This window comes from Streptopelia decaocto, assembly GCF_964273445.1.
Source record: "Streptopelia decaocto genome assembly, contig: HAP1_SCAFFOLD_2260, whole genome shotgun sequence".
NCBI classification, from domain to species: domain Eukaryota; kingdom Metazoa; phylum Chordata; class Aves; order Columbiformes; family Columbidae; genus Streptopelia; species Streptopelia decaocto.
Window position 1 is genome coordinate 1 of NW_028116796.1, and position 17,130 is coordinate 17,130.

The 17,130-nt window shown below is 60.4% G+C and overlaps 2 protein-coding genes across 5 annotated transcripts; both read right to left on the minus strand.

The window, feature by feature from the left end:
• Positions 1 to 386: 386 nt before the first annotated feature.
• On the minus strand, positions 387 to 15,243 carry LOC309452091 (poly(rC)-binding protein 2). 4 transcript variants are annotated; one of them, XM_082076768.1, is made up of 14 exons: positions 15,087 to 15,241; positions 14,674 to 14,697; positions 14,551 to 14,583; positions 13,586 to 13,702; positions 12,381 to 12,512; positions 11,718 to 11,846; positions 11,238 to 11,312; positions 9,660 to 9,746; positions 8,348 to 8,389; positions 7,463 to 7,535; positions 6,986 to 7,024; positions 6,195 to 6,247; positions 5,760 to 5,929; positions 387 to 863 (listed from the first exon to the last, which is right to left on the minus strand). In XM_082076768.1, the coding sequence occupies exons 1-14, from the start codon at positions 15,153 to 15,155 to the stop codon at positions 827 to 829; spliced, it is 1,080 nt and encodes a 359-aa protein (XP_081932894.1). In that variant the 5' UTR covers positions 15,156 to 15,241; the 3' UTR covers positions 387 to 826. The 4 variants fall into 4 exon arrangements, with proteins under 4 accessions (XP_081932894.1, XP_081932896.1, XP_081932895.1 ...); XM_082076770.1 differs by lacking the exon at positions 9,660 to 9,746 and having other exon boundaries at positions 15,087 to 15,243; XM_082076769.1 differs by lacking the exon at positions 6,986 to 7,024 and having other exon boundaries at positions 15,087 to 15,242.
• Positions 2,417 to 5,753, minus strand: LOC309452090 (uncharacterized protein). Its single transcript, XM_082076767.1, is given in 2 exon segments — positions 2,417 to 4,140; positions 4,142 to 5,753. Coding segments are annotated over 2 exon segments (1,401 nt in total). The 5' UTR covers positions 5,479 to 5,753; the 3' UTR covers positions 2,417 to 4,076.
• Positions 15,244 to 17,130: the final 1,887 nt, after the last annotated feature.

Genomic DNA, 17,130 nt, shown 5'->3' on the forward strand with positions numbered 1-17,130 from the left:
AGTCCAACCCTGTTTACTGGTAGAACTGGGAGCACTGGATCCCCAGGGGGGGGAATTTGTCCTTCCCCCCCCCGCCCCCACAACACAAATAAAGGCTCCAGATAGATTTTGGGGTGGGGGGGTGGAAAGAGTGACCCCCCCCCAGCTGGGCCACTGGTTGCTATTAAAAAGCAAGAGGAACACTCAATGTACCGAAGAGCCCCCCCCAGAATAGCCCCCCCGGGGGTGATTTATCAAGCCTGAGACCCCCCAGGGGTGGTTTATAACCCTGGGGCGTCCCATTGCACCCCCAGGGGAGCCCAAAGCCGCACTGGGGGGGCACAAGCAGGCGGGGGGGCCCAGGAGAGGGGAGCCGCAGCCACCCCCCCGTTCTACTCACAGAAACCTCCAGTCCATCTTTTTATTTCATTTCTTGGTTTTTCTGAAAAATCTCCTGACGTTACAGAATTTCAACTGAAACGGGGGGGGGGTTTTTTTTTTTGTCATTTCTGTGGGTTTTTCTCTTCCACTCGTGACGAAAACGGAAACTTCGTGAGCCAAAAAAAAGGGGGTTTGGGGTGGGGGGGGATTTTGGGGTGGGGGGCAGAGAGAAGCTTTATAAAACTAACATTTGGGGTTCGAGCGTTTTACTTTTTGTTTTAATCGGCTGAACGGAGGGGGGAAAAAAAAAAAACAAACAACTTTTAAATGGTGTAAATTCAACAATAACGAAACCAAAAAATAATATGAGAGAGAAAAAGGGAGGAAATAAAACGAGAACCGAAAGAAAAACGGGACCTGGCGCGGGCGTGGAGAGGAACCAAATGTACAAACGGCGGCGGCGGCTCTAGCTGCTCCCCATGCCCCCGGTCTCCGAGGACAGCCTGCAACGAGAAGAGCGCGTCAGGGACGGGGGGCGCCCCGAAACCGCGGCATGGGGGGGCTGGCACCCCCAAATGGGAGGGGAAAGGGAGGGGGGCTGGGGGAGAAGAGGAGGATGGGGAGAATGGGACCCCAAAGTTGGGGGGAAGGGGAATGGGGGATCAAAGGGATGGGGGAACTGGGGGAGAAGAGGAAGATGGGGGAAATGGGACCCCAAAGTTGGGGGGAAGGAGAACGGGGAGATGGTTGGCACCCCCAAAATGGAAGGGGAAAGGGAGGGGGGACTGGGGGTGAAGAGGAGGATGGGGAGAATGGGACCCCAAAGCTGGGGGGAAGGGGAATGGGGGATCAAAGGGATGGGGGAGCTGGGGGAGAAGTGAGAGCCCAGAGTTGGAGGAAGGGGAAATGGGACCCCAAAGTTGGGGGCAAGGGGAATGGGGAGAAGGTGGGCACCCCCAAAATGGAAGGGGAAAGGGAAGGGGGACTGGGGGTGAAGAGGAGGATGGGGAGAATGGGACCCCAAAGTTGGGGGGAAGGGGAATAGGGGATCAAAGGGATGGGGGAACTGGGGGAGAAGAGGAAGATGGGGGAAATGGGACCCCAAAGTTGGGGGGAAGGAGAACGGGGAGAAGGTTGGCACCCCCAAAATGAAAGGGGAGAGGGGAACTGGGGGGAAATGGGACCCCAAAGTTGGCAGGAAGGGGAATGGGGAGGGCACACAGGGTGGTTTAAAGAAGGGGGGAAGGTTGGCACCCCCAAAATGAAAGGGGAAAGGGAGGGGGGATGGGGAAGTGGGACCCCAAAGTTGGGGGAAGGGGAATGGGGTATCAAAGGGATGGGGGGTGCACAGGGGGTGGTTTGAAGAAGGGGGAAGGTTGGCACCCCAAAATGGGAGGGGAAAGGGAGGGGGGAACTGGGGGGTGAAGAAGAGGATGGGGAGAATGGGACCCCAAAGTTGGGGGGAAGGGGAAATGGGGGATCAAAGGGATGGGGGAGCTGGGGGAGAAGTGAGAGCCCAGAGTTGGGGGAAGGGGAAATGGGACCCCAAAGTTGGGGGCAAGGGGAATGGGGAGAAGGTGGGCACCCCCAAAATGGAAGGGGAAAGGGAGGGGGGACTGGGGGTGAAGAGGAGGATGGGGAGAATGGGACCCCAGAGCCGGGGGGAAGGGGAATGGGGGATCAAAGGGATGGGGGAACTGGGGGGTGAAGAGGAAGATGGGGGAAATGGGACCCCAAAGTTGGGGGGAAGGAGAACGGGGAGAAGGTTGGCACCCCCAAAATGAAAGGGGAAAGGGAGGGGGAACTGGGACCCCAAAGCTGGGGGGAAGGGGAATGGGGAGGGCACACAGGGTGGTTTAAAGAAGGGGGGAAGGTTGGCACCCCCAAAATGAAAGGGGAAAGGGAGGGGGGACTGGGGGTGAAGAGGAGGATGGGGAAATGGGACCCCAAAGTTGGGGGAAGGGGAATGGGGCAAAGATGGGTGGTGGGGTGCATGGGGGGGCTGACACGGGGGGAAAGGGGGGGGGGAAGAAGGGGGAAGGTTGGCACCCCCAAAATGGAAGGGGAATGGGAGGGGGGACTGGGGGTGAAGAGGAGGATGGGGGAAATGGGACCCCAAAGTTGGGGGGAAGGGGAATGGGGAGGGCACAGGGGGGTGGTTTAAAGAAGGGGGGAAGGTTGGCACCCCCAAAATGAAAAGCGAAAGGGAGGGGGGAACTGGGGGAAAATGGGACCCCAAAGATGGGGGAAGGGGAAATGTGGCAAAGTTGGGGGGTTGGGGTGCATGGGGTGTTTGAAGAAGGGGGAAGGTTGGCACCCCCAAAATAAAAAGGGAAGGGGGAACTGGGGGGATGAAGAAGAGGATGGGGAAATGGGACCCCAAAGTTGGGGGGAAGGGGAAATGGGTCCCCAAAGGGGACGGGGGGGGTTTGGGGGGTGCAGGTTTAAGGCAGAAGTGGGGGGAAAGTGTTGCCCCACCCCCAAAATTAATTGAAGGGTCACCAGGATGGGGGGTCACCCAGGATGGGGGAGGGGTCCCCAAAGGTAAATGGGGTTTGGGGTGCTGGGGACTGTGTAGGGAGAACTGGGGGGCAAGAGGTATCACCCCCCCCAAATGAAGGGGGGGTCACCCAGGATGGGGGTTCACCTGGGGGGGTGAGGAGGAGGATGGGGGGCAGAGGAAGGGCTGTCCCATGGGTGGGGGGACACAGATGGGTCCCCAAAGGGGACAGGAGGGTTTGGGGTGCAGGGTTAGGGCAGATGCGGGGGGGAAGGGCTTTGACCACCCCCCCCAAAATGAAGGTGGGGGATCAGTTGGTGGGGGGGTCACAGGAAGGGTTGTCCCAAGGCGGGGGGACACGGATGGGTCCCCAAAAGGGACAGGAGGGGGTTTGGGGGTGCAGGGTTACAAGTGGGGGGAAGAGGTGTTGCCCCCCCCCAATAAAGGTGGGGGTTCACCCTGGGGGGTGATGGGGGGGGCACAGGAAGGGCAGCCCCATGGGGAGCGGTTTGGGGGGGACAGGGAGGAAGGTTTGGGGGTGCAGGTTCAGGCACAAGCGCTGGGAAGAAGCATCAGCCCCCCAAACTGCTGGGGGGGTCACTTGGGGTGGGGGGGTCACCTGGGGGGGGACACAGAACCAGAGCAAGCGCAGCAGCAGCCTCAAAGCTTATTGCTGGGGGGGGGGACACCAGGGAATCAGGCAGCAAGGAAATGGGGGGGGCTGTACCCCCAGCCCTTGGGGAGCACAAAGGGGGGGACACACAGCGGACAGGACAAAGCCGCCCCCCCACCTCACTGCAACTAATGGGGGGGCACCCCAATACGGGTGGCAATGAGCCCCCCCCAAACTGAGGGCACCCCGCATCCCCCCCCAGCACAGATCTACCAGAGCACATTCGCACCGTGGCAACTTTATTACAGGTACAGACATTAATTAATTAATGAAACAGCCCCCGGCACCGGGACGGCAATTAAACCCCACCCCCTTAACGAAGCACCCCCCCAACACCCCCCCCAAACCGCCATTGCGAACAAGCTACTAAAAAATGGGGGGGGGAACGAAACAGCTACGAGGAGGAACTGGGGGAAACGGGCCCATCGCAAGCTGGGGAGGGGAAATTAAAGACAAACGGGGCAAATTAACGAGAAATTGGCTTTTTGAGTGTTTTCTACGTGCTGGTCCCTTGCCCCACCCCCCCCCCCAAAAAAAAAAGAGTCAGTAGGGAGCGAATCGCTGCTTTTCGCTTTTGAGTTTGTTGGCGGCGGCGCAGGGGGGGGCGGGCGGGGGGGGCGGCCTTGGCGGCCACATTGAGCGCCAGCAGGGGGACGGGTTTGATGCCCCCCAGCAGGCTGGAGACACAGGGGACGGCCAGGGGGCTGGGGGCGTCGGGGGGGCCCCCCCCCGCCGCGGTGGTGGAGGAGGAGGAGGAGGAGGAGGAAGAAGAAGAAGAAGAAGAAGGGGTGGAGGGTTGAGAGAGGTTGATGCTGAGGTGGTCGGGGGTCGGAGTGACGGAGGCTGCCTGGGAGGAGGAGGGTTTAGCGCTTTCTAAACTGTAACAGAGGAAGAAAAACAAAAACGAAAAGAACAAAACAAAAAAGGAACAAAACAAAAAATAACAAAACAAAAAAAAAAAAGAAAAACAAAAATACGGGTGGGTGGGAGCAGCACAAAAAAAGCGCACGGGACACAGAGCGGCCGGGCGCAGCGGGGGGGGAACGGGACAAGGGGACAAGGGAAAGGGAGAAGGAAACGGAAGGGATGGGGCAGGAAAGGGAAAAGGAAGGGATGGGGAAGGGAAAGGGAGAAGGAAAAAGGAAGGGATGGGGAAGGGAAAGGGAGAAGGAAAAAGGAAGGGATGGGACAGGGAAAGGGAGAAGGAAGGGATGGGGAAGGGAAAGGGAGAAGGAAAAGGAAGGGATGGGACAGGGAAAGGGAAAGGGAAGAGACAGGGAAGGGAAAGGGAGAAGGAAAAGGAAGGGATGGGACAGGGAAAGGGAAGGGACAGGGAAGGGAAAGGGAGAAGGAAAAGGAAGGGATGGGGAAGGAAAAGGGAGAAGGAAGGGATGGGGAAGGAAAAGGGAGAGAGGGAAGGAAAAGGGAAAGGAAAGGAGGGAAGGAGGGACAGGAAACAGGGAAGGAAAGGGGAAGGAGGGATGGGGAAAAGGGATGGAAAAAAGGGAAGAGTGGGCTGGAGAAGGGAAAGGAGCAACGGGAAAAAGGGCCGGGAAGGGGAAGGAGCAACGGGAAGAAGGGCCAGGAAGGGGAAGGAGCAACGGGAAGGAGCAATGGGAAGAAGGGCCAGGAAGGGGAAGGAGCAACGGGAAGAAGGGCCAGGAAGGGGAAGGAGCAACGGGAAGAAGGGCCAGGAAGGGGAAGGAGCAACGGGAAGAAGGGCCAGGAAGGGGAAGGAGGGCCGGGGAAGGAAGAGGGAGGGAGGGAGCGACGCTGCGAAGCCGCAGCCCAGCCCGGCGAGGTCTGGCCACACTGGGCCCCCCTGCGACCCCCCCGAGCGCGCGGGCGAGCTCGACCATCCAAAACCACCAAACAGCACCAAGACCAGAGCCGGCAGCCCCCGCGGCTCCTCCTCCGCCGAGCCGGGGCCCGGCCCCCACGACATCGCGGGGACACGGGGGACACAACACACCAGGGTGGGGACACAGAGCCCGAGTCGGGCCCCAAACCTCCGTCACCCCCCCAAAACTGGCTCAGACGGCACAGCCCTGGTCGCCGAGGTCCCCGCGGGCCACCGATTGTCACTCAGCCCAACGCTTTGCGGCCGGGAGAGCGGGAAGCGATCGCACCAGGGAAACGGGACAGGAAAAAGGGGAAAATACCCCAAAATACGGGCGAGAAACCCCCCCCCAACGACCCCGCGAGGCTCGTTAGGCGCTACCGTACCTGACATTAATTAGATACTGGGCCAAGCTGATGCTGGCGGCCGAGCCGGTGATGGTGACCTGCCTGTCGGTGGATCCCTCCACGGGGTTGGCAATTTTGATCTGCGCCCCGGACATCTGGCGGATCTCATTGATTTTGGCGCCTTGACGCCCGATGATGCAGCCAATCAACTGGGGGGCGGGGAAACGGCTTAATTAGCGGTGATTAAGAGTGTCAACCCACGGTCGTCTTCCCTTGGTCGCAAGCGTCCCCCCCCCCGTCGGTTTAAGGGCTGAGGAGGAGGCGATTTGGGGGGACACCACAAGCCCTGGTGCAGCTTTGACAGCAAAAACACCCCGGTTTGTTATTAAAAAGGGGGGGGGAATCTCAGTCATTCACGGGGACGCTTGGAAAGGATGGGAGACCCCCCCCACCCCGAAAGAACAAAACACTCACATCGTTTGGAATGGTGAGTTCGTGAGAGGTGGTTTGAGCCGAGGCGTCCAAACCTGCGGAGAGGGAGAGGAAACGGGGACGGGGGGTCAAAGCGGGGGCTGGTGACAAAACGGGGGGGACACACAGCACAGACAGCCCCCCCAGCACTCGCTGCCAGCTCCAGGGCTCCCTCGAGGATGCTTTGAAAGCGGGAGGGGACGCGCAGAGCGGGCGGGGAGGTTACGCGACCCCCCCACGCTCCCCTTCTTTATTGTCCTTCCCCCCCCCAGGTGACCCCAATTCTGTCCCCAAGTCCTGGCGGTGTCACCGGGCCCTGCGAGGCCGCTCACGTCTCACACGGGGCCAGAAAAGCGCGCTAAGCGGATTTATAAAGATTTGGAGAATTTTTGCCCCCCCTCCCCACTCACTCCCTGCTTCAGGGAACCTTCAAGCGGCACCCCAGGGGTTTGGGGGGGGGGACAGACAGGGGGCACAAAGCAGCGTGGGGACACGGCGCTGTCCCCATGTCACCAGGACGAGCAGGCGATTGGCTCCAGCAACTCCTCAGGTTGGGGCAAGGGGGGGCGGGGGGGCACAATTAAAGCACTCACCCCCCCATCCGGCCCAGCGCACAGGTTGGGGGGTGAAGTGAGGGACCCCCCGATAAATCCTGGGTGCTAAAAAGCAAACCGGGACCTCCGGCCTTTCCACAGCCCCCCCGGCCCCCCGAAGAGGGAGAACGAGCCCCGGGCGGGTATTAATTCATTAATACACGATAGAATTAACTACAGATTGCGGTTTTCAATCATTACCCCAATAGCCTTTCACCTCGGGAGAGCTGGATTCCACGCCTGTTAAGACACAAGGGACAGTGAGTTGGGCCGTTCAGGCTCCCAGCCCCAAAAAGGAGCTTTGCCAAAGAATTTTTAAGCCGTTCTTAACGAATCTCCAGCCAATTTGGTACAAGTCGAGTTGCTGGAGGGGCCACAAGGTGGGTCGGGGGGTCCCCGGTGCGTTGGGGGGGTGGGAAGCAGCACAGAGGCCCCGTCCGCTCGCTGCTTTGCTTTGGGTTTGATTCATTTGGTATCTTTTAAGCTCTTTTGTACCCCCAAGACTCAGCGAAGAGACGTCGGGATAGACATCATTTACCTGGCTGGGCTCGGTAACACCCCCAGTTTGGTTTTTGGGGGGTGTTTTGGTTTAGGTTTGCAAGGGGAGGCCCCGTTTGAGAGGAACCGGCCTCTGCCCCCCCCGGCGGCGAAGACAAGAGAGCAAAGGAGTTTCCATACCACTGAATCCAGTGTTGCCATGAGACATTGGAAAGTGTGACTGTTGCATTGCCAACTGGTGCAGCTTGGTCAGCTGGGGGGGGAATAACGGGAGAGAGAGAGAAAAGAAAGAAAACATGGAAGAAAAAAGAAAGAAAAAGAAAGAACAAAGGGTGACGTTAATTATTTCCCAAGCGCCGAGAAGGATTCGCAGCACGAACATTAATACAGAGCCCCCGGCCCCACCGTACGTGGGTTTGGTGTCGTCCCCCCCGCCGCTTGCTGCTCTATAGGTGCCCAAAGCAAAATTGGGCGCCCCCCCGCAACCTGCACCGAGCCTACGGATGAGCATGGGTGCCAAAGGATGGTGGTGTCCCCACAGTGACCTGTCACCAGTGTCCCCAACGGGCTGGGGACCGACCCCCTGACCCCCCTCCCAAAAATGCCACCAGCGCCCCCTGCGCCGGGAGAACAACCAGGACATGGAGCAGCATGTGCTGGGTTGGATTGGAGCTTTTTGTTGCTCTCCAAGGGGGATTTGTGGCAAATTTAAGGAGCAAATAAGGGGGGGGGGCGAGGGAAAAGCTGGAGCTGGTGTGAAATGCCAAGCTGGGGAGAGGTGGGGCGGAAAAATAAAACCAAAAATAGAGATATATAGGAAGAGGGAAGTGTCAGAAAGGTGGGGGGGGGGAAAAGGAGAGACTGGGTGAAGCCACAGGGTGAATTGAAGGGAGGCGAGTGGTTTTTTTGGGGGGGGGGGGAGTTCGGATCAGATCGAGTATTCGGCCCAAGCGCGGAGCAAATTTGGCGGGGGAGCGAGGGGGTCGGGGAGGTGCGAGGAAAAGGGGGTGGATGGCTTGGTGTTATTGCTTTTGCAAAGACAAGAAGGTGTAAAACAAAACTTACATCTGGCTGTGGAATGGCATACTGTCCTTGAATGGTATAGGCCTACAAAAAAGGAGGAAAAAAAATCAAAGAATCCTATTAATGACCATCGGACAGTCACCCAGGGACAGACAGATTTCAACGAGCCAGGAAGGCAGAGCCAAGGTGGAGAGTTCTCCGGGGCGAGGGAAGTGGGGCAGGGAGAGGTGGGGACGGTAAATGCTTCCCAAGCCAACTTCAGTCTAGACGGGCGGTTATTTTGACTCGATTTGGCCTTACGTGGCGGGTTAACGGGAGCGGACAGGACGGCGCCGTCCCCCCCAAAAAAATGATAATTGGAGAAAAAAGAATAATTAAAAATATATATATATAAGTGGCAGACAAAAAGAAAAATAAAAAGAAATTAAAAAGTCAAATGAAAAGAACACGGCCAAGGATCTTGATGAAGATGTTATGGTGTGGTGGATCCGAGAAATGCTTCTAAACCCTGCGCCCCCCCGCCTCGCCGACGGGAAGGTCTGACACCCCCAGCCCTGCTCGCACCCGCTCCCCGCCCCCCCCCGCCCTGTTACATCGGCCCAGCAGCAAAACCAGCCCTCCCGCCCCCAAAAAATAACAAAAAGAATCAAAATGTCCCATTGCGAGTCCTCTCGTCACTTGTGCACGCCTAGAAAACGTCGCCGGGCAAGCTAAAGGCTGGAGCTGGCTACCGAGGCTAGAGAGGCGAAAGAGAGGTGGCCGGGGGGGGCACGGGGGCAAGGGGGGGGATGAGGCTGAGTGCCTGACCTGCCACAATTCCATTGTCTTGAGGTTAAGGGACAGCCACAGACTTCAGATTCCTCCTGAAGCTACCCAGAAAGGACCAGTCACTGGCTGGGGCCTGGCTGGCTAAGGGTGGGGGGGTCGGGGTGGGTGAAAGGGGGGCCGGGCAGGTTTTTGGGTGGGGGGGGTGGGATGTAAAGGGAGGGGAGAGGGGGGTACACGGCCTCACTTCCAGGTCACCGGAAGAACTGCAGCCCAGGCTGGAATTGGCCCAAGTTCGTTGCCATGCAGTGGCTGCCGGGTGGCCTGCGTGAGGAGAGGTTGGTGGGCTCAGAGTCCAGTTTTCCCCGTGGACAGGAGTCCACAGCAGTTACAAAAATCAAAATAAAAATAAAACAAAAAAAAAAAAACAACAAAAAAAAAAAATTAAAAAAAATAAAAAAGCCACCATTGTCGGGTTGGGTTTGTTTTTTTTTTTTTTAAATGGGGACAGGGAAAATGCCACCCCTCGTTGGCAGTCTCAGAGAGGCCAAGGATTGAACGGGCCGTGGAGACTGAACTCCCCTCTCACCTCCTGAGGTGGTCCCTCCAAGTCAGAGTTGAGGCACATGGATGGGGCGGTGTGGGGGTAGCTCGCACTGCCGCTGCTGTACCTGTCCTGTGGATAAATTAGAGGACTTCAGTCTCCAGGGCTGGCAATCCGACACCTTCCGCTAACACCAAAAACATCCGCACCGGCTCGGCCGCTCTCCTATGGCTAGGGTGGGTTATTGCTTATTTTGGAGGGGTAGGACCCTGCTCTGAGCTGCAAAGACAGAGCGCAAAACCCTGCTCTACGCCAACGACTCTGGAGCTGCGGAGACAAGAGCGGAACGGCGCCGGAGGGGGGAGCGCGGCCCGTGCGGCTGCGCCGGGGAGGGGGACGGGGGGCGGGGGTCGCGTGGTCCCCCCCCCAGGCCAAGGGATGGGGTGGAAGAGAAGGAAAAGGGGGGGGCGGAAAAAACAGGGAAGGGATGCGTGGCCGGGGGCAGCTCCTCACTGCTCTAACGGGGGAGGCTCCGGTGCCGTGGGGGGGGGCGCGCGGTCCGGCCCTCCCCATGCGAAAGGCGCTTGGGGGGGGCGCAAACCATCTAAGCGCTTCCCCACCGGGGCGAGGAGCGGGCAGGAGAAGCTGTTGGAAAGGGGGGGGGAGGCAGGGAGGGCAAAAGGGGGGGCGGGGGGGGCAAGGTGAGGAGGGGACGGTGACATTTCCATCCCCAGAACAAGCGTGGCGGGGGGAGCAAAGTTAAGCCTGGCTTAGTGGGGGACAGCGGTAGCTGATCCCCCTTCCCTGCCTATGAAGCCTCATGGAAAAACCAGTCCCTGCCTGCGCTGCCTGCGGGGGGGTCCCTGGGGTGGGGGGAGCTCACCCGGGGGGGGCATCACCCTGGTACGAGTCGCCGCATTCTCCCCAAGCTTGGGAAGCGCAGGGTGGGGTCCTGGTGACCCCCACTCAGGCCTGACCCCCCCATCCGACTCAACCAGCACCCCCCCCACCCTAAAAAGGGCCACGGGGGGGGGTCTCAGGGCTTTAGGGAGCTTTGTCACCTCTAACCTGGCTCGGTGACAGGGAGCAACGTCCCCAGATCAGCTCAAGAGGGACTAACCCCCCCCACCGTGTCACCTGACAGCTACTCCTGTCTGTCACCCCCCCGCGTCCCCCCATGCGAGTGACGCTTTTCCGCACCCCCACCTTACCCACACGGGCCTTTCGCAGCCCAAAGCCAGCCCCGGAGAGCACAGACCCCCCCAGCCCGCTGTGCCCGTCACCGCAGCGCCCACACCGTGGCCCCGGAGCCAGCACCACGCAGAGCCCGGACGGGGCAGCCAGGGGCTCGCCCCAATCAAATCCCCCCTCCCCAAATTATTTGTGGCTGGTGAACTCCAGGGCTGTTCACCAGCACTGTCCCCCCGCCCTCAAAAATGAGCCTTTTTGGTCCTTCCACCCTCTCCCATCCCTCCACGGGGCTCTGGGAGGCTGAGGTGTGGGTGACAGGGCGACAGGCACAGAGCGGGTGACGCGTTTTGGCAGCGGGGGGGTTCGGTATGACACCCCCCCCAGCCCCCCAAATCCCCTCCCCACACCCCAAAAGCAGAGGAGAGGCCTTACCTGACCGCCTGCAAAGATGACGGGAGAGCTGGATGGTTTGGGTCGGTACGGGATGGTGACGCCCTTCGGGGGGGACTGGGTGACAAAAGGGGGGGGTGAGACACCGAGCGCCACCATCACCCACAGCGTCCCCCCCCCACCCAACACCAACGCTCCGCTTTGGGGTTCAATCAGCCGTTTGTGGGGAGCTGAGCGGCACATTTGGCCAGCGAGACTCCTCTGCTCGGTGTCACCGCGCTGGGCAGGTGACACGGCCGAGCCGCAGGTGACACCGCCAGCCGGGGGGGGGCAGCGCCAGAGCCCCCGCTCGACCCCGTTTGTTTTAAGCCGTAATCCCCCACTATCCCTTTATCCCCAGCAGCCGTTTCTCTGCCCTCAGCGCTTTCCACTTGCTGCAACGGCCGCAGATCCTGCGCTACACGTGTGTGTTCCCCCCCAGGGGACAAAAACGCACCCATGGGGAGACGGGGGGGTCCCTACCTCGAGCATGACGACGCAGATCTGTTTGACGCACTCAATGATGGACTGTGGGATCCCGGCGATGGTGATGGCTCGCTCGGTGGAGTTGGGCAACATGTCACCGGCCACCTGGACCTGCGCCCCCGTGCTCTGCAACAGCATTTTTAAATAAGTTTAAAAATAAGCCTTCAGACCCCCCCCCGGGAAGGGCTGTGACCTCAGTGACAAACCCCGCGGCTGGGTTATATATAAAGAGGCAAAAGTGTGTTGTCCCCCTCACCCCCCCTTTCTCCTTTCCCCAAAAATAAGGTCTTTAGTCCTTGCGGGGAGTGATTTGGTCGGTCCCCGTCACCCACGGCAGAGCTGGACGGAGTTAATCCCCAGCAGCCCAGGGCCAGCAGCCGTTACCAAGGGTTGGCAGCACATTCCCACCCCCCAAAAAAGCAGGAAAAGGCTGGGGGGGGTGACTGGGAGTCCAGGGAAAAGGGGGGAGCAGGAACCCAGGCCAGGGTTTGCTGCAAGTCTCAGTTTCACCCGCGCTAAAAATACACGGAGCTCTAAAAAAAGACGAGTGACACCACATCCCTACGCTGCGGTGACCCCAGGGCAGGGGCTGGCGTGGGGATTTACCCCGGGGGGGCGCCCGGATGCTGTAACCCCCCGCCCAGAGCGGCCGATACGCACCTCTCGGATCTCTTTGATCTTGCAGCCCCCCTTCCCGATGAGGGACCCGCACTGGCTGGCGGGGACCACGAGCCGCAGGGTGACCGGGGGCCGGCTGGCAGCCGTGCTGTTGGTCATGGAGCTGCTGATGTCCTGGGAGGAAGAGGAGTTAATTTGGGGGGGGTCAGCGCCGGGGTGGCCTCGCCACAAAGGTGACGGCCTGGCAGAGGGACAGGGAGGATGACGCTGGCACAGGGAGGCGGTGACAAGGTGACCCCGGGGCTCTCCCGGTTCTATTGCCCAAGGTTTAGCGGCCCAAAAGTGACAGGGTGACATTTTAGGGAGGGAGGAAGATGCCAAATTGTGTTGGCACCGGGAAAATGGGGGTTTAACCCCCGCCACCGGGTCACGGCGCGGGGATCTGGTGACGAGTTGTTGAGGGTTTGGTGGCTCCACAGCTCCCGGTTCTGGGACACAAGTGGCTCTGGGGACAAACCAGCGTGGCCCCGGTGACAGCGGCCACGTGCTGGCAGGGGCAGAGGAGGCACAAGGCCAGGGCTCAACTGACCCACTAAAACCAAAAGCTTTAGGCCAAGCCTAGCGCTCGCAGCGCTGGGACAGGGAGGCCCCAAAAGGCTCCAGCCCTGGGGTGCAGCAGGAACAACGCGGGGCTCACAGTGGCCTTGGGGACAGATCTGGGGCTCCCAAAGCTGCAGGACGACAGGGTTTTTAGCCCCCCGGGAGAGGTGGGGGCCATGGGGCTGCGCCCCACACCAAGCAGGGAGCGTCCACACCTTCCCAACGACACGGCAAACAGAAACTCCAACACGTAACAGCCCCGAGCGGCCTCTAAGCAACAAATGTCTCTGGATGTCACTGATTCAAGGGGACAGGGGGGCGATGCAGCTTCTCCTCACCCCCCCAGACCCCCGGAAGATGCACTGGAGCAGCACGAGGACGAGCAAAGCCAGGGGTGTTTGGAAGCCCCGCTCTGGTTTAAGCCATTTCACGGGTGGTTTTGTCCCAGGAATGTCCCCACGGGGCTCTGAGCACTCTCGGGAAGTGTCACCACCTGGACCTTGACCCTGGGCAAAGCTCGGGCCCCCCCATGGTGAAAACAGCACCAGCTCGTGCAGAACGAGCTTCCCCCGTGTCCCACCCCCCCCCCCCGCTCCGGGGCACATCCTGGGGTTCGTTTATCCAGGGGGGCGAGGTCACAGACCCACCTCTTCCAGTTTGTCGATGATCATCGCGAACGCTTTGAAGATGGCGTTGGTGGGGCCCGCCAGGGTGATGATCCGCTCGGGGCAGTTCCCCTCCGAGATGTTGATGCGAGCGCCGCTCTGCGGGGGGGGCGGAGGGGAAGGGACCCCGTCAGGGCTCCCGCTCCCCCCAAAACGCGGGGGGGCGGGGGGAGCCCCCCGGACGCGGCGCTGGGGATCCCGGCCACGGCAGCGGCCCGGGCAGCCATCTTCTCTTCTCTCTCCTCCTCCTCCTCCCTGTGGCCCTGCCTACAGCTCCCAGCATGCCCTGCGCTGCCTGCGCCGCTGCCTGCGCCGCCGCGGCCTCCCCCGCCCCCCGGGATCCCCCGACTCTCCTGGATCCCCCTGAACCCCGCACAGCCCTCCTGGATCCTCCTTGTTCCCCCTAAACTCTGCTGGTTTCCCCGGATCCCCCTGACACTCCTGGATCAGCCTGAATCCTCCTGGATCCCCACAGATCCCCCTGACACTCTTGGATCTCCCTGGACCCCACAGATCCCTCTGACACCCCCAGGTCCCCCTGAACCCTCCTGGATCCCCACAGATCTCCCTGACACCCCTGGATCCCCCAGGTCCCCCTGAACCCTCCTGGATCCCCACAGATCTCCCTGACACCCCTGGATCCCCCAGGTCCCCTTGAACCCTCCTGGATTCCCCCTGACACTCCTGAATCCCCTCGGATTCCCCTGAACCCCCCACAGCCCTCCTGGATCCTCCTGGTCCCCCTAAACTCTCCTGGTTTCCCCCAGATCCCCCTGAACCTTCCTGGATCCCCCTGAAGCCCCCCCAGTCCTCCTGGATCCTCCTGGTCCCCCTAAACTTTCCTAGATCCCCTTGGATCCCCCTGAACCCTCCTGGTTTGTCCTGACCCTCCTGGCTCCCCCCAAAACCCTGTGACCCCCCTGGATCTCCCCGGATCCCGGACTCACCTCCTCACGCATCTTCTTCACAGACTCCCCTTTCTGTGGGGGGGAGAAGGGAGAGACACGTCAGTGCAGCCGGGCGGGGTGGGGGGGGAAAGGTGGGCGAGGGGGGGTTTGCGGCTCACTTACCTTCCCAATGATGCTGCCAACCTCCTGCGACCAAAACAAAACCAACAGTTAGTCCAGGCTTAAAAAAAAAACCAACACTCTGGGAGTCCCAGGCTTAAAGAAACTCAGTTTTCCAACCCAAACAAGCTCCTGGGGACCCCCCAGTGTCCCCCCCGTAGATAAACAGACACCGAGATCTCCCCCGGGTCACTTTTCCCCCCTCCCGCGTTGTTATTTTTATTGATGAGCTGCGCGGTGAAGGCGCCGCCCGCTCGTCACGAGATATCGAGAGGCGGCCGGGCGCCAGGGGCACATTCCTGCCCCGCGGCCGCGATAACCGCGCGGCTCCCCACGCCGATCTCGCTGCCCCGGCACCGCGGCCTGGGCCGAATCCTGCGCGTCCCACGGCGGGGGGGACACACACACACACGTACCTTGCCGTGCATGAGTAGCCGGATGGTGAGGGTGACATTTAAACCACCTTCAATGACACCGGTGTCCATCTTGAGCCGCGGGGGGTGACTCAGGCTCTGGCGGCGCTCGGGGCTTTGGTCGCTGGGCGAGCGGAGCTGAGAAACGAGAGAGGGGACGCGCTGAGGGGCTGGTCCCCCCGCACCCATTTAATCCCCCGCCTTGGGCTTAAGCTCCACTTTAACACCCCCCCAGTACTTTTAGGGCCAGGCTGCTCTCCAGAGAGCGACCGCTGCACTTCAGCTGCTCCTCCTGCCAGTTTTCCATGGAACCGGCACGATTTTACCTACACGGAGCAAAATCCGGAGCGGGGAGGGTCTGGCTTGTCCCCTCCTCGCTGAGCTTTCGCCTACAGCTCTGGGAACTCATCTCCACTCGCAATCCCCACGCCTCAATCTAGATTAGAAACTTTATTTGCTAAACTTGCGCCCGCCCCGTTTCCCTTCGCTTCACCCCGCTCGGGGAGCCGGGCTGTGGAGAAAACAACTGGAAACAGAACAATTTCTGGGCGCGGGGAGGGCGCTCAGCCCGCTTCGCAAGGTGATTTTACTCCAAACCAGATAAGGGCACAGGAGCACACGATCAGGTTTCAAACAACCCGCGGCGGTTGCAAAACACCCCGAGCGGCACCGGCTCAGCTGCTTCGCTTCCCAAATAAATTCGATCAACTCCGCTTCAGCTCTTGGTTTTTTATCAATCCGCTTGGTTAGCGCCCCATCAAAGTTTAACTAAGCCCAAGGAAAGACAGGGCAGGGGATTAATCCGTGCCAAGCGGGCAGCACCGCGCTCTGTGTTAATTCTCTTTTAAGAGGAAGCCGCTGGCACAGAAGGGGTTTTTTTTGCCATAGCGAGGAGCTACGGCCTCTATAAACTCAGCCTGACATCCCATCGGCTCCAAAAAGGCGCCTGTTTGCCTAGTTAGGAAGGAAAAAGCCCCGGATCGGAGCGGGGAGCCCAGACCGAGCCCGCGCGGCGGCTGTTTACGAGCGCCCCGGTTCACCGGAGGTGCCAGGAGCCGCGTTGGCAGCGGCTCGGCGGCTCCTCCTCCTCCTCCCGCCGCTCCGGCGTCCCGGTTTGCCTTCGGTAGCGTTTCGTTGCTCTCCTGGCAGCGGTTGTGCCAGCGGAACGGGCGCCGGGGGGGCTGGCGGGGACAAAAGGCGCCGAGCGGAGCGGCCGGGGGGGGACAAGGAGCCGGCGATGCCATCCGGGCTCTGCCGCTGCAATAAAAACTTCCCCAAACTTCTCTTACCTGCGGGCGGCATCAAACACCCCCCCCGGACCCCCCCGGTTCAGGATCCCGGCCCCAAACGGGGAGCGTTATGGAGGGGAAGCTGGGATTTGGCTCCAAAAGCAGCTCGGTGCTGAAATGGGGGGGGAACGTGGCTGCAAAATCGGCTCATCCCCGTGGGGAGGGGGGGAAAACAGCTCCGGGGGGGGAAATCCCGGTTGGTTGCTCTGGGGGGGTCACGGATTGACCCCCCCCAGGCTGGGGATTGAGCCTCCCGTTCAAAAGCGGGGGGGTCCTGGGACTGGGGTTTTAAACCGGACCCAAATCTCACGGGGGGGGGAAGCGGCTGAGCCCCAGCTCGGTGTGAAGGACCGGGGGGGCGGCTCAGGACCCCAAACAGGGGGGGGAAGCGTTTCCGGGGGTGTAAAAACACCCCAACAAGGCGGGGGGGGCGCAGAGTCCCGAGCGGGGATCGCGGCTCCGAACCGGGAAAACCCCGAGTCGCTGCGGGGGGGGGGGGTCGGTGGCTCCGAGTCCCGTTCGTGCCCCCCCGGGGAGAAAAGAAGTCGGGATGGCGGCAAAAAAAGGGAAGAAAAAAATTCAAAAAATAAAAATTAAAAAAAAATAAAAAATAAAAAAAAGAAAAATTAAACTAAAAAAAATTAAAATACTAAATAGAAAGAACGAGTTTAAAAAGGAGGGAAAAGAAATCGAAATGAATCCCGCCCCCCCGCCGCCGCTCGGTGCCGGGGGGGGGAGGGGGGGCAGCGCCATGTGAC